We start from the raw sequence: 16,645 nt of genomic DNA, 5'->3' as shown, positions 1-16,645 counted from the left end.
ATTCTAGCATTATTTGATCAGAATAATCAGCAGATTATTGAATTATCTGTGTGACAACTGGAGGAAATATCATAGCATGCCTGGTACACAAAAACACTCTATCAGAATAACACAATCGTTTAGTTTTCAGGAATGTTATTTTTCTGGATCTTTTTTTCTTTGTTCATTTTAAAAATGTTAGCATCTCACTTAGAAGAAGAGACTGTTATTCTCAGTGATAAATTCATATATTTTTAAGGTCAGAAGGAACCATTATGATCATCTAGGATTCTAGTCTGAACTGTACAACACAGACCTTGCAGAAATTACTGGGTGAAATGCTATCAAACCCCTATCTTGTGGTTGAGTTAGAGAATATATTTTTTAGAAAGACATCTAATTGTCATTTAAAGACTTAAATGACGAAGACTCTACCATGTTCCTTGGAAATTAACCACTAGAACAGCTTACCCTTGTAAGTAGGAGGTATTTTCTTTTGAATAAAAGACAATTTTCTGTGGACATTGACAAATTGTTTACTTACTAAAATCACTGCAGTCATAGCAAAATTGACTAGTGCTAGAGGCAGTATTTTCCAGTTTCTCATTTGGCGGAAGAAGCACCTCAGAGTGGATCTGGGAGGAAGAGGATTTGGTGAATGATGGAAATAACAGGAGTATAATAATTAGCTATTACCTAGTACTTTAAATCTTCAGAGCCGTGTATAAACATTATAACAGACATCTGCTCTTCTTCCTTAGAAAATCTCAATGACCAGAGTCTTGAGGAGCTCTTTCGTTTACATAGAAATGTTTTCAGTGACATCTATATGATTATATTATCACAACAGATCAAATCAAAGTCTCGGTGGTGGTAGGTCTAGAACATTGAGTTAGGAGATAGCATATCCACTAAACTTCAGTGTAGAGTAAAATGGAAAATATACATTTGCTTAAATATTCTTTTGGTTTCAATAATAACTGTTACAAGAGCTAAACTTGTATTTCAAAGTAAAACAGGAAAAATGTGACTTTGATGAGCCATTTAAAATAAGTGAGATCCACAGTATACTGAAGAATGAGAAAAAAATAATTGTGATCTTTAATATATTTTAATCTTCTCACAGCAAAAAGAGAAGGAATATAGTGTAGCTGGTGCTTCAGATTAACCTCAAAAATATCATCTTCTTCTTTTCTTTTTCTTTTTTTCTCTCCAGAAAACCTGACTCTATTTCACCACTGGATGATTTGGCTTTTGATATGTACCAGGATCCGGAAGTTGCTCAGATAATTCGTAAACTGGATGAGAAAAAGCATGAAGCTGTCCATCATGAACGTTATGACTATGCCAAGAAACTCAAACAAGCTATTGCTGACTTGCAAAAGGTACTGTTTAATGACTGTTATGTCACAAATCCATGAGTTTTTTTCATTTGTCCATCAGGTGGTCCTCAGTCTTTGCAGTAAAATACATTTGTGGTGGCTGCAGGTCACCTCTCTGGTGTGTTTAAAAATAACAAATGAAGAGTCAGACAATTGAGTTTTATAGGCTGGAATTCTATATACATTTAAAAGAATGTGATTTCCAGCAATCTTCATGACATGAAAGCACCATTTTTCAGGTTGGGGAACGACTCGGGCGGTATGAGGTAGAAAAGCGCTGTGCTGTAGAGAAAGAAGATTATGATCTTGCTAAACAGAAGAAACAGCAGATGGAAGAGTACCGCCTGAAGGTGTATCAGCAACTGGAGCTGCACAACCTTCTGGATCCAGAGCTGATGGTAGGGAACACTAGTCATAATATAAAAATAAACACATGGCGGCTTGACTCATAAGGCTTTATCAAGTTGTATTATAAATAGAGATGTGCCTGAGAAGCTAAAATAAACTCATGGGTTAGGACTCATAAGATAATCGTCATAGAGTATTTTTGTTAAATGTTTATATATTTTTTACTTGGATTGTTAGTTGCTCATATAGCATCAGAGGTTGGCTTTCTCTGCTGTTGATCTGTATTCATCTAGTTTTTCCAGCTATATACACTTAATGGTCTATAAATAATAATGAAAAGGCACTAACATATCACAGTTACACTAGATATACTCACATGTTTTGTCACAGATTTTCAAGGATAAAAGCGACCATTAGATCACTTAGTCTGACCTAAACGTAACCAAGACACGTGGCTTTCTCATATTTCTAAGCACCTCTTGTTGTTACTAACGTAAATGCATAAAGGGCTTCTGGTGGCATCACTGCAAACCACAGGAGTTCAAAATGAGTGACATACCACAACCCTAAGGTGTATTTATAGCTTAGAAAGCTATTGGGAAGCATTATTTGCCAACTGGTGAGGCTGCTTATAATCTGTTGTCTTCTCCCTTGTGTTGCTTTGCTGTTATGCCAGACACCTGCATTTAGAACCATGATTTCCACTAATTTTTATAAGTGGAGTTGTAGTGTTTATTCGAAAACAGCTGATGCAGTAGTGGTAACTGAGCTTCACTTTCAGAATTTTATTTTGAAGCAATGTACTGAAACCTTATTGTACAAAATTGCCCTTTCTTTTCTCAGATCCGAAGACCTCCTGAATTGCCACTTGAGCCTATGGTTTATTCAGTTAGCCCTCGGCAAAAGAAACCCATGCAGTCACCCCAGCATGAGAAAACAGAAGCACAGAAGACCGAGCCTTTGCCACAAGAAAAGCCACCCAAGACAACTTCCCCTGAGCCCACTGTTCCTGAACACTCCGCTTCTCCTGTTGCTCAGCCACCAGTCTCTGTAGAGGGTTTTCCAAAGATAAATGTAAGTGATCTTGTTTATCTAAGCCTTCTCTGCTTCAAGACCTACCACATTTACAAGAGATCATCATATAATCATGTCCAACCAAAAGTCACCTTTCTTGGCCATTTCTATAGGAATCTACCAGAGAAAAAGATTTTATTACATTCAGCTTCCTGTAGAAATCTGATAATCTTTTGGTTATGCTGATGTCTCATATGGCATCAGAGGTTGGCTTTCTCTGCTGTTAATCTGTGTTCATCTAGTAATAATAATGTTTAGCATCTCTTGTGAGAGACTCTTGAAAGCCTTTACAAAAATTCATGCAGACTGAGTTAAGTAAGATTATACCCAATTTACAAATAGGGAAATTGACGTAAAGAGAGGTTAAGTGATTAGTCCAAGGTCACACTGCTGATTCACTTTAGACCTGGGCTACAACTCAGACTGTTCCTCTAATGATCTGATAACACTCCTCTTTTATGAATTATCATGTGTGAGTCCAGGCTCACGGCCAAAACAGCAGCAAAGAATATGCTGGAATGAGATTGAAGAACATAGTAATGGCTTGATGGCACATGCACCACGAGGAAAAGTAATCCAGGCTGTAATCGTAATAAAATTCTTGGAACCAGAAAAACTAAGCGTATGTCTAGGCTGCAATTAAAAACCCATGGTTGGCCCATGCCAGCTGACTCGGGCTCACGAGGCTGGGGCTGCAGGGCTGTTTCGTTGCAGTATAGACATCCAGGCTCAGGCTGGAGCCAGGCTCTAGGATCCTGTGCGGTGGGATGGCCCCTGTGCGCAGGCTGCAGCCTGAGCTGGAACAGCTGCACTGCAGTTAAATAGCCTATTAGCCTGAGCCCAAGTCAGATGCACCCTCCAGCTCTAGGTGTCTAATTGCCGTATAGACATAACCAATAAGGCCAGCCCAACTTCCGCTGAAGCCAGTGGAGACTCCCATTGACTTCAGTAGGGATTGGATTGGACCCTAAGAGCAGCAATAATCTCTTTACAGCACACTGGAGTAAAATAATGTAGCTGTTTACATTGTCTTCATATCTGGAGAGTGGCTATAAATGGAATTCCATAATGTTTTTATCTTATCTGCTTAATGTCATATAAAATATATCCTTTGTACTGACTTCCATTCTGAAAGCACTGTTGCCATGGTAACAGGATGGGGAAAAAGGAAAACTTCCAAACCTGCATTTAAAATGCAGGCGATACAACTCTGTAGAAAAGTCTGGATGGATTGTGTTGAAATGAATCAAAGTAGTGATGGAACACGATCGGATCTGAGTCACAATTAGAATTACTTTGCTTGTCTTCTTCATTAGGTTGAATTTTTGCCATATGATGAGAGACCTCTTCCAGCTATTCGTAAGCAGCATGAGGATGGATTTGCCTACCTTGAGCCAGAGATGAATGAAGAAGATATCAGTGATACTCCAAGAAGTGGCATCACTGGAGAACCAGAACCATTAACTGAGAAAGCGCTGAGGGAGGCTAGCCCTGCCATTGAAGTTTTCGGAGAGGCCTTGGTAAAGACCAGAAAAATAAACCACTTCACATTTATAATCCAGATCTTGAGTCATTTTAGAATTCACTTTGTGAACAAAAGCATGATGAGATAATGGCTTCATATAAGTAATGATTAAATAGAACTGCAAATCTAAAGTTTGATATTGCTATAACTAGTATTAAAATCAGGTGCCTGTTTTCAGTATTTACATGGCTACCTAACTTTCTGTTGCTAATGAGTTGATTACATATTATCAGAGGAATCTATTATATCTAGTTAAGTTTATGTAGTTCGTCCATTTAGTTCATCCATTTTCGGGGGCGAAATAAGAAGATGTTTACAGATTATCTGCTTTAAAATTTGTCCTCTGATGGAAGTTTCACTGCTAGTGCCAGCGATTGGTGCTTTGTCAGTAGATAGGTAATTGCCAAAATCTGGGATAGTTTGTTGAGATTAAGTTATTAATCCTTTTTCTTTTGGTGTAAAGTCTCATTTTTCCTTGAAGCAATCTTATGGAAGAGATTTTCAAGGATGCAAAAAGAAGTAAGATGCCTCAGTCCCATTGAAAGTAAATGGGATTTGGGCTCCTAATTCCCATTTTGCCTTTGCAAATCTCTTTCTGTGTCACACTAAATTATGCATTGAGTTGCCAGTATTAGTCATTTTAACAGTAATCTTGCTCTGTATCAGGTTGCAGGAGCATATTCCAAGACTTGGTCATATCGAGAAGATGCATTGCTTGCTATATATAAAAAGCTGATGGAAATGTCTGCCAGCACATCTAAGGATGATTTAAAGAATATGCTTAGAGCTGCTATCTTTCTTATAAGAAGAGCCATAAAAGACATAGTGTCTTCAGTGAGTAATACTGTTTCATAATAAAAATATCCTAATTGAAGCTCCAGTCTGCACAGCCTTCTGCAGGGCTATACTCACATGGAACAAGTTGCAGGATCAGGTCCTAGTAAATAAAGGCTTTTAGTTGAGAAAATAATTGTAATTTAATAATATTAAATATCTGAATAGCCTACACTCTAAAAGGAAATGCTGCTATATTAATTTTGGCTTTGAATAATAGGTGCAATTTTACAAAAATGTGAGTTCATGCAGGTTTTTAATTGCTGCAGAATTTAGGGAACTGCATAATATAGAGAGGTAAATATTTTAATAGTTTATAAAATGTGAGCATGTTGGGTTGTCTGTATATTGCATACCACCAAGAATAGTGACAGTGCTCAATAAATAAGTTTTATGAAACTTTTATACAGAACGTAAATGCTATAGTAGAAAGAGTCTATTAGGCTATTTAGCAAATAATATATTTGATGGGTAAGGCTCCGTGTTTGTCATGGAAGTTACGGATTCTGAGACTTTCTGTGACTTCTGCAGCGGCCAGTGCGCCTGGCCCAGGGGCCGCCTGAGCAGCTCAGGCAGCTCCCAGGCCAGGCGCACCGGCCTCTGCTGGGGCAGTCTCAGGGCCTCCCGCCCCCTAGCAGCAGGAGTTTGGGTGTTGGGGGGCTCCAGGCTGAGGATTGGGGTGTGGGGCGGTGCTTACCTGTGGGGGGGGGTGCTCCACAGAAGGGTGACAGGAACTCTCCTCCCTCATCTCCTAGCTCCACGTGCTGCTTCTGCCTGCAGGCACCGCCCCCGCAGCTCCCATTGGCCGTGGTTTCCAGCCAATGGGAGCTGTAGAACCAGGGTTTGGGACAGAGCAGAGGCAGCATGTGGAGCTAGGAGCTGGGATCACTGCTTCCCAGGAGCTGGTTAGGAAGCCTGCCCCAGCCCCACCATCCCCCTCCCCCTGAGCACCCATAGTGCCCTCCCGAGCTGACCTCTCCCCAAGTTTTAGTCAGGGGTATATAGTAAAAGTCATGGACAGGTTCACGGGCCATGAATTTTTGTTTACTGCCTGTGACCTGTATTACATGGAAGTAGGAAATTTTAAAATATTTTTTGTTTTAATAATCTTTTTAACTCAGGTTTTCCAAGCTTCCCTGAAACTTTTGAAAATGATCATCACTCAGTATATACCAAAGCATAAACTAGGTAAACTGGAAACAGCTCATTGTGTGGAAAGAACGCTTCCAAATCTGCTTTCTAGAACAGGAGACTCCTCAACCCGTCTTCGTATTGTGGCTGCCAACTTCATTCAGGTAGGAATGTCATCTGGAAATGCATATTAGATTGACTTTTAACACAACATTTAGCTGTTTTACCCACACATACGACAGACTGAGAATGCCACCAAGACACAGACTGCATGACATCAGTCCAAAATCAAATATAAGGTTAATATATGAAAATGTAATAAGATATATTGGTGCTATAGTAATCAGTTTACTGCTGCTAGATTAACCTAAATAAACTCCATATCATGGTTGGTTGTTTTGACACTAAATGTTAATTACCCTTTTTGGTGTGAATGTGATATTTCTGGTAAATACTTCATTACAGATTACACTATCATACTTTCATGCTGATTGTTCAGGGTCACCAAGGACTTCCAGACTCCTGGGCTGGCTGCCTCCTGTGCTGCTCAGCTCCCAAGCAGGCAGCCATGGAAGCCAGCTCGCCCTCAGGTCTGAAAGCCCTCCATCACCAGCCTCAAGAAGGTCCACCCCAAAAGTTGCAAAATTTGGAAGCTCCAGCACCTGCTGACTGAAATTGACATTCTTGTCCATTTAATTGCAGTAGCAGTGGCTAAACTGCCAAGAAAGTCAATGTTAGTCAACAGCTGCCCTCTGGAAAGCGTGTTTCTTTTTTGGAAATGTAATGTGTTGGTGTATGAGAAGCAAAATATTTTTCAGGATTTCCAGTTCATAAGAAATTTCAAAATATTGTGCTGAATTGGAATTAAACCATATTTCAAACCGTTGAACTATCTCATGAACTGGAATTCCTGAGATTCATCTTGTACTGCTTGTGAATGCAGGAGACAGACCTCTCACAGGATTTGGACCTAAACGGTGGAACTCACTCACAGGAGAGATAATGACCATGAACCTCACAGTAGTTGGAACTAACTCCATTTGTTTGACTTTGCTTCCTCACAATTACTTTTTCAGCAGCTTTCTCGAATCTACTGATTGTGGAATAATCTGCTAGCTTTCCGTCTACTCCTGCAAGAGCAGAATGGACACAAAGTTTAATTTGCCATTCTTTTTTTATTATGATTAATTTGAGGGGCACTGCAGTGATGAGAGCTATGAAAGTACCTAGATAGTCCTTGTCTCCTATTTGTAATATGATAGAATTTTTGATTAAAAGAAAATATATTTACACTCAAACTAATTGTAAAATTATAAGTAAACTTACCTGTTCTGTGATTGAATTTTAGAGTCATTTTATAGAGTCTTTTAACCTAATTGCAATAAAAACTAAGGGAAATTTTTAATTAGAAGTAAACAAATGATGTAAATATCAGATTTAGCAAAAGAAAAAAAGGGTGCCAATTTAAAAATTGACAATCCATTCCTCGTGTGGTGGCAGTGAGCATTTGTGAACAGCTGTTGAAGTACAGACTCTGTTTTCCAGTAAAACTTCCAAGCAGGAAAAGTAATTATCTGTGTGTATATGTGTTAATATAGTGCCAGGGGAGGGTACTAGGTGAGTCACTGGCTCTGGGTTATTTTATCATTGCATTCATCCAGATGGGGAGAAAAGGTTTTTCTTTCATTGCAGACTTGACTCGGATTTTAATAGGGATAGTGTGAGCACTGCTCTGATTTGTCACTCTAAAGCCAAAGGTGGCTTCTTTCTTGCTTGCTTGTACATGAGCCAAGAGGTATTCATAATAGATTTGTAATTGTATACTTGAAAGGAAATGAGGAAGCCATTAGTGGTGTAGTTTTTGTAGCCAGGACATAGAGTACTGTTACTTGGAAAAGGAGGAGGATGTACTTACTATATTATTGCTAGCAGAAAATAAAAAAAAATCTTAATAGAATCTAAACAATAAAACTTAAGAAATATTTAGAGTGACAGTGTAATATTACCATAGGATTTTTGTATGACATTTCCCTACAGGAGGTATAAAAGATGGGCAAACAGCCCTTTTCCTATATACACTTAGTACCTTTTCCTGTAGGTTTGCCTCTTACTTGAAAAGTGAATGCAGATCATTCATGTGTCCTTTAAAAAATATGAACTAAGTTTAAATGAACCATTGCTCCATAATCACTTAAAATCAAACCAATTTATGAAAGAAGCTGTTTCTCTAGTGCCACTTACTCCTTTGGCACAGGGGTCCCACACAGACAGTGCAAATGGAAGGTTCATAAATTATCCTGTGCAATGGGTGCCTGCAGATCAGGGTTCTTCCTCCATGTGCATCCACCACATATTCTTTTGATCCTGGTGCAAGCTGCTTCACATGTCTCACTTTTCTCCTGTAAGCTGTTACTCTCTCTTTCCTAGCTACTGGCAACCAGTATTCAGTCAGTTGTGCTGGCAAGACCAATAGTGGCTTATGGTCTGAGCTATGTTGCAGTAAACCTGTTAAAACAGATTCTTCTTTCTGTACAACCTACCTGAACTAATGTCTGGCTCCTTCTCTATTGTTCCCCTTTTTGTCAGGTTTGCTTACAAGAGAACAGAGAGCAGTGATTTCAAGGGAATACTACCTGGCTTCATAGCCTCGTGATCTAGTGCCTGTGCTTCCATACTTCTATTGTCACAACTGACTTGCGTGTTTCCTTTAATTTACTTGTTGTTGGTAGTTCCTTAGACAAGTCAGGAAACCTTAGCTTAAATATACTTTTCTCCTTTTTCATGTGACCTTAGCAAATTTAAAGCACAACTATTAAACTAAATGTTATGACTTTTTTTTTTTTTGGTGTTGAAGACAATAATGATGCTTGGCACCACACTGAAAGTAAAAATAAACCAATTAACCAAATTACAAACATTACTTGAAATGTTAAAAAATACAAACCAAAACCTTATCTTTAAGATGTGGCACTGAAGAAGTGAAATGGGCACAAAAGTTAGTGTAACTTGAACACAAGTGAGACTCCAATTGCATTGACCATGTTTTAGGATTTAGAACTTACGTAGGAATGGAGAACTGTCCTAGAAATATGCATTTCTTTACCCTTCATAAAAGCACAGAATATATGAAAATGCTAGTCTTCACTGTTCATTAGTGGAAGGAACATTTATTGATTCATGCATATTAAAATTTATTCACTGGGAAAAATAACTGTATTTATTTGTTAAATTTACTCAGTGGGTCAGATTCTGATCTGTTGTGCTACATAGTAGATCAGGAGCTGTTGGATTTAATCCAGGTTTCTTACTGAAATCAGATTCTAGCCTAATAAAACTAAAATGTTAAGTGAAAGTTAACTTTATTTTTTTCTACAAATGTTAAAATTATCAGTTTTGCGCACACAGCTAGAATAAGTACTGTCTAGCATTGAAAGGACTAAACAGCAAGCATCTTATGACAACAGAACTCAGCTGTGAGGCAGTTTCCCTAGTAGATCAATAAAATGTGAGGTAGTAGATGTCCTCGCTACTTCAGTTATTTAAAAACAAAAAAACCTTAATATCCAATTCTGCAGGTCTTGTTCTGAAGAAGAGTCCCAGTGAAATACATATTTCTCAGCAGATGCAATATGTGCATGTTCTTTGTCAATAAAGCTGTTGTCAATAGCAAGACTGACACTGTTTTTTCTTCTCTTTATGCTGTGTACAGCAGACTGTGTTGAAATAGTGAATGACCGTCTGCCTCTCCTGAAAGGCTTATCTCATTGTAACTAACACGGGACATTCTTGGTTATGAGGTCCTGAATAACATTGGCTTTGCAAACCATTTCATCCTGTGTTTCAGCATTTTCCTGTGCGAGTTAACTCTGTATTTCCCTATAGGAAATGGCACTATGTAATGAAGTTAAACCTCTTCAAATCATTCCGGTTCATCTGGTCCAACCATTGAAACCGAATTCCCCTACTCATCTGGCAATGAGTCAGGTGGACTTGGTGGAACGGCTGTTGAAAGACCTGGGAACAGAAAACTCTGGATTTACCATTGACAACGTCATGAGGGTAAGAGTCTGAAACTACAGTATTTAAGTCTTTTTCTTGGATGAATGTTAGTTTTTGTGTTAGTGCCTGGCGCATACACCAGGTAACCAGGCCCAGTGAGCTTCTCCAGGTGGCTTTAGTCAACCTTGTGAAGATCCATAATGCAAAAGAAAAGTTATAAAGGATACTCGGTTGGAGAAACATGTCTGTCTGTCTAACTAGGTAATAACAATGCTCCCATTGCAGTGGGCAGTCACTCCAGATTAAGGGACAGATCCTTTGGCCTAACCGAGCTATGCTTAGCACACAGTGGAAATGGGACTGGTGAAGGTGGTTTAAAGCCACCTTTGTTTTTCCCCCAATGTGGTGAGAATAGTCCAGCCCAGTTTAATTCCAGAAGAAAATTAGAATAACTTTTTTCACCAATATTTTCAGTTTGCGACAGGGGCATTGGAGCACAGAGTATATGAGGTACGCGATACAGCATTACGGATTATCTTCGACATGTACAGGCAGCACCAGGCCATTATACTGGACTATCTTCCTCCAGATGATGCCAACACACGCAAGAATGTTCTCTATAAAACACTCTTTGATGGATTTACTAAAATAGATGGTAGACTTACTGAGGCTGAGCTTAGGGTAAGTAATAAGACTGTGGAAAGTGTGCAGCTATGTTAAGATACTGTATTTTAAGCAGTGTCTTGGTGGAACCGTATATTGAATTTGTAGCTGCACTGATCATATAAAAAAAATGTTAACACTTATGGCAGAATTTCATAATTGTAAATATAATGGTTGTATAGTAAAAAACAGACTCACACTCACTTTACTATATACATCTGATTATAATCACTGTTATGATAGGGATCAAACATGGAAAAAAGCACAGATTATATTTCTGAAACAGTAACAATATTTTCACATCAGTAAGGTAAAAATCTAGGTTTCAATGGCAGTATGGTCATTCTGTGACTGTGGGATGAATGGAAGATGTGTTAATTTATTCATTTATATGATAAACATGTCTAAATCATAATGCATTTATTTAAAATTAGCATAGAAGATCCTTTTTTGTTTATATTGTGATGGACCAGTTGTTTGTTTTTCTTACTGTGTGTAAAACTATTTTATGTTCTAGATTAAATGGTGGGTTTGCATCCTTCCCTGTATGAGAGAGTGTTACAAAACCACTGTAACCAAAAGAGTATTTCTTAACAGGCACAGAAAAAGGCAGCCACAGAAAAAGCAGAAAAACAGAAGAAAGAGGAGATTAAGGTCCTGCAAGGGCAGCTAGCAGCGCTGAAGGAGATCCAGGCAGAAGTTCAGGCTGGAAAGGTCAATATCATTTTTGATCTGATGTCCTGGGTTGAAATTATCTTGTAATGGGTGGTGTAATTACAGGTACTGGTCCTATTATTTTTTCCTGATGGATGCTGGAAACAGATTAAGCTGCTGTGTTCTGTGAGGTGAAAGCTGCTTTGTGATAACTCTGGTTCTATATTAAACCACAAGAAGTTTAACTGAACTACATGAAGGGACTGGTCTTTACTCACATCAGAAAGAGAAGTCAAAATTAAAATTCTATGCTTTGTGTTTGGTACAGGTGTACAAAAATTGCATCCATGTAGAATTGTTTAACCCATCATGTGGTATTTGGAGGCTGCTTCTACAAACTTTAAAATGTCCAAGTACTTGTTAGAGCCGTGCAAGGATACTATATATCAGGGGTCGGCAGCCTTTCAGAAGTGGTGTGCCGAGTCTTCATTTATTCACTCTAATTTAAAGTTTCGTGTGCCAGTAATACATTTTCACATTTTTAGAAGGTCTCTTTCTATAAGTCTATAACATATAACTAAACTATTGCACACAATAGCAGATTTTAAGGTAGCCATCCTACAGCAAAAAAATTTCAGGACCAGACTTCAAAGAAAAACTGCTGAGCTTCAGTTCATTTGCAAATTTGACACCATCAGCTCAGGATTAAACAAAGACTGTGAATGGCTAGCCAACTACAAAAGTAGTTTCTCCTCCCTTGGTGTTCACACCTCAACTGCTAGAAGAGGGCCTTATCCTCCCTGATTGAACTAACCTCCTTATCTCCAGACTGATTCTGGCCTGCATATTTATACCTGCCTCTGGAAATTTCCATTACATGCCTCTGACAAAGTGGGTATTCACCCACGAAAGCTCATGCTCCAATATGTCTGTTAGTCTATAAGGTGCCACAGGACTTTTTGTTGCTTTTTACAGATCCAGACTAACATGGCTACCCCTCTGATACTAACCTATTGTTGTATGTAAAGTAAATAAGGTTTTTAAAATGTTTAAGAAGCTTCATTTAAATTTAAATTAAAATGCAGAGCCCCCCAGACCGGTGGCCAGGACCCAGGCAGTGTGAGTGCCACTGAAAATCAGCTCCCGAGCCGCCTTCGGCGCCTGTGCCATAGGTTGCCTTCCCTGGTATACATAATAACTCGTGTAGGTCACTTTAGAATGATGCTATACTATATAATTGTCAGCAATTGGATTTGAACATACTTGACTATAAAAGGTTAATAACTGCACCCTGACATGGTAGAGGGGCTGTTGCCCACTCTACTGCAATATACGTGCCTGTACCAAGGCAGGGAAAGGAATATGTCTACTGGAGGAACACTGTTGTGTCCCAGCACATAGGAGACATCCTCTTTGGGAAGGTTGCCTGTCTGCACCACAACCTATGCTGCCTTGACCGTGCATCTTGTTTGTTCACTGACTGGACTTTCTCTGGATTTATCTGTTCTTCTTTCTTGAAATACCAAGAATTCATTCTTTCTTGGCTGGTGCCTTAGTCACCAAGGGAGTTACTGACATCTACTTCTCTCTTTGGCAGGAGAAAGAAAATGATTTTCAGAAGCCAAAGACTCAAGGTAGGTAAAGCTTAAAACTATTCAAAGAAACACAGAAACCAAATTAGCCTTGAAATGTTTTGGAGGGGGAAGTAGTTAGGACACATGGCAACCAATAGGTGACTATGACATAATGCACACTGACTCATCTGAGTTCAGAAGCGCACAGATCCTAAAGCTTTGGATTGGTTGACTCAATCTGACAGAGAGAATCATTCAGTCTTCAGGGGAGAACTGACCATTTAGTGTGCCAACATTGGTTGCCATCAGCTAGGTGGGTGGTTTCTTGCACCAGATCAGATTGGCTTGATTCAATCAGATTGGCTTGGATTGAAGCCAGTTTGGATTTCTCCTCACACTGAGGTAAAATCATCTGCCACTTTATTTTCAAAATGTTCACTAACATTTTAAGTGGTGACTGTGTGTGCAAACGGTCCATGGCTGCTGTTTTGTATATGGCACTGCACCCAAAAGGCAAGCAATTGTCCAGTTGTATCCAGGAGCCGTTTCCTCATGGCACTGCGTACACTTTAGTTCCTTTTTGATGTTTAGGAGTGTACTATTCCAAATAGTCAGTTACCATTAAGACCTTGAGAAACAATATTTATCCAAAAATAACTAAGAACCAGCTATTGAGTTTAATAGATTCCTTGTTACAGGTGAGCAGGTAAAGAAAGTCACCCTACCTGCGGCAACAGAGATTCCAGATGATCATTCCTCGGTTGCAAATTATTTAGATAAGTAAGTAAAATCAGCAGCATCTAACCACTTTAAAAGAGTAATTGCTAAAGAGCAGTTAGTGATCATCCAAATGCAAATATCTATACTGACATTTGTGGACAGTTCATTAAATAAGATTTAAATTGTTAAGTGTTAATAGGGACCATTTTGAATATTTTAATTTCTTCCTCCTTATTCTTTATCTTCCAAAATAAATATAATTAATAATGGACAAATCAGGATTTCATATCCTTCGCCACTTGTACAATGTGAGGTTTGTACGTGTGTTTGAGAAGTTGTGTCCATGGATTAGAAAACTGTCACAATATAACAGCGTATCACTGCTACAGGAACAGAGGCAAAGCTAAGAATAAGATTGTTACACTTAGAGGCTTGATGAGAATATAGAATGCTTTCTGGGATCAGGTAAACTGTCCAAGTGAGCTCTCCCAGTGTTTATTTGTAATATCATCTCTCTTTTTGAGTGAACGTTTTTAGTTATAGCTACACTACAACTTGCCTGAGCCCAATCAGAGGCAGGTATTCTGTAGGGAAGATGTTTTGTACAGAATTATTTTAAACTGGCAGGATGTTTCCTCTCGACTTGGACTACCTGTTTCTTTTAGTAATCTATAGCATTTGTTATTATTCCTCTGTCTTCTCCAGCCTATGCATTTTTTGTGGTGAAAGGGATGAATCCTTCACAGAGGAAGGCTTGGATCTCCATTACTGGAAACATTGCCCTATGTTGACAAGATGTGAGCACTGCAAACAGGTCAGGCATTGGACTCAAAAGCCTCTATACAACCTAACATACACATTCCAGAACTAACACAAGCAGTGAATTATTCTGTTGTCAATAGATAAGCTGCAAAAGGTGGAAATTGCTGTTTAACAAAAAGTTCCGTTTGTAGCAAAATCATTGTCATGGACAATAACATGAGACGAGCAGTATAAGGAACCAGATTAACAACCAAAGTAAAGCTGCTCAACATACTTGTCCATTTAAAATGTAACAGCACCATTAGAATGAGGAAACTGGAAAGGAAGGGGATCTCTCTTCTGGGTTAGGACAAATACCTTTTAAATAGTGTTGTTTGGAAGGAAAGGCAGTGTCACATCTATAGAGGAATCACTGCTACGCAGTATAAGCTGCAGATGCATGTGTGAAAATCAGAGCTCTTGCTGTGTGTGAAATTCTAAATCATTTCAGACCAAATGTCATATTGGGGGAGGAGAAGTTAGTGATACTCTTCCAAACTCCACCCACAAAATCAGCTCTGCCCACCGAAGACACATAGTCAGAGTTGATTGCGCAGATGTTCAAAATATGATCACACATGAGATTCTGGAGAACAAGGCAGCATGCCATATGACTACTAACCAGCTTAGTATGGGCCCTGTTTCAGATATGTATTTATTTTGGGGGGCATTTTAACATTCCAGTGTTACTTGTCGAGTAACTTGCTCTAATTTGTCATACATTTGTTTTGCACTTTCAATTTAACTTACACTTTGGGTGGGGAGAAGAGGAGGGATGTAGCAGGAGAAGCAATTAAAACAAGCACTAAAAAGTGAGAGAGGCCTGGGATAGCTTATTTCAATTGCTTTTCCTCTTTCTCCTCCCACCTCTATCTTTCTGTTCTTTAGTGTGTAAGCTCCATTATTTTGTACACCCACTGACTTTTAGATCAGTCCAAATTTACTTCAATATTTGCATCTGCTTTGTGACCAACTTCTACCTGAGACTTCCAAGGGAATTGCATCCATTTATTTCAGGATGAACTTGGCCTAGGAGCCCTTACTGAGGTGTTCAATGTGAATCTTTCATTGATTTACTCAACCACTGGCAGTCAAGGTGGCTTTGGAAGCATCTGTCTAGACGCTGCTAGCTATGTTGTGCAAAGATTATCCCAGAAAGAAGCATGTGTTCCTGTTTTGTCCCAGTGCCTGCCTGGACATACATGCAGTGTTAGCAACTTCTATGTTCATACACAGTACAATACATGGAATCATTTCTAACAACTGTATTTAAAGATAAGAATAGAGTTAAACATAGGAACAAGTTCTAAGGTATCTTTCCTTGTTTTATTTTTAAGCCTATAATGATACCTTTTCACTTTAAATTTGCAGGTTACATGTGTAAGAAACACAAGCAGAGTTTTATCAGATTTAGGCATTTTTGAAATTTTACCCTGAGCCCCATTTTCAAAGGTGAATTAGGAGCCCAAGTCTCATTGATTTTCAATGACATTTAGGCTTGTAAGTGCCTACGTCACTTTTAAAAATGAGGCTTGAGCTCTAAAGTCACTTGAGATCTTTTGAAAATATTATTCTTAATTTCATAGCACAATACAAGTCTATTCCTGTATCTCTTCTGTTCTCAGCCACCTGTCTGGTTTCCTGTTGCAGGTGGTGGAGATAGCAAGCCTGACAGAGCACTTGCTGACTGAGTGTGATAAAAAAGATGGCTTTGGGAAATGTCAGCGCTGTAGTGAGGCCATTCCAAAAGAGGAACTGCCCAAACATGTGAAGGGCAAGACTTGCAATCGTGAGTAGTTTCAAATGGAATAAGTGAAGCCTGGGGAGCTGCTAGGACTCAATACCTTTGGAAAACCAGGCCACTTCTATTTAGGTGCTGAACTATGGATTTGGAATCCTAACGTGAGGCTAAGGATTGAATATTTTTGGCCTAAATGTGTTTGCCTTTCAGTGCTCCCTGC

The 16,645-nt window shown here is 38.9% G+C and overlaps 1 protein-coding gene across 7 annotated transcripts in view; it reads left to right on the top strand.

The window, feature by feature from the left end:
* Positions 1–16,645, top strand: part of CEP104 (centrosomal protein 104) — a 32,952-nt gene that overhangs the window by 10,040 nt on the left and 6,267 nt on the right. For all 7 annotated transcript variants that reach the window (XM_039508760.1, XM_039508766.1, XM_039508763.1 and 4 more), the window contains exons 7-19: positions 1,196–1,364; positions 1,601–1,759; positions 2,553–2,783; positions 4,100–4,303; positions 4,975–5,142; positions 6,264–6,437; positions 10,156–10,332; positions 10,747–10,953; positions 11,533–11,649; positions 13,187–13,223; positions 13,862–13,943; positions 14,589–14,697; positions 16,335–16,473. In XM_039508760.1, the coding sequence (XP_039364694.1) occupies positions 1,196–1,364; positions 1,601–1,759; positions 2,553–2,783; positions 4,100–4,303; positions 4,975–5,142; positions 6,264–6,437; positions 10,156–10,332; positions 10,747–10,953; positions 11,533–11,649; positions 13,187–13,223; positions 13,862–13,943; positions 14,589–14,697; positions 16,335–16,473 (1,973 nt within the window). The remainder of the gene's footprint in view (positions 1–1,195; positions 1,365–1,600; positions 1,760–2,552; positions 2,784–4,099; positions 4,304–4,974; positions 5,143–6,263; positions 6,438–10,155; positions 10,333–10,746; positions 10,954–11,532; positions 11,650–13,186; positions 13,224–13,861; positions 13,944–14,588; positions 14,698–16,334; positions 16,474–16,645) is intronic.

This window comes from Mauremys reevesii, linkage group 21, assembly GCF_016161935.1.
Source record: "Mauremys reevesii isolate NIE-2019 linkage group 21, ASM1616193v1, whole genome shotgun sequence".
NCBI lineage: Eukaryota > Metazoa > Chordata > Testudines > Geoemydidae > Mauremys > Mauremys reevesii.
The sequence above is the reverse complement of the archived record's forward strand: the minus strand, read 5'-3'. Positions and strand labels throughout refer to the sequence as shown.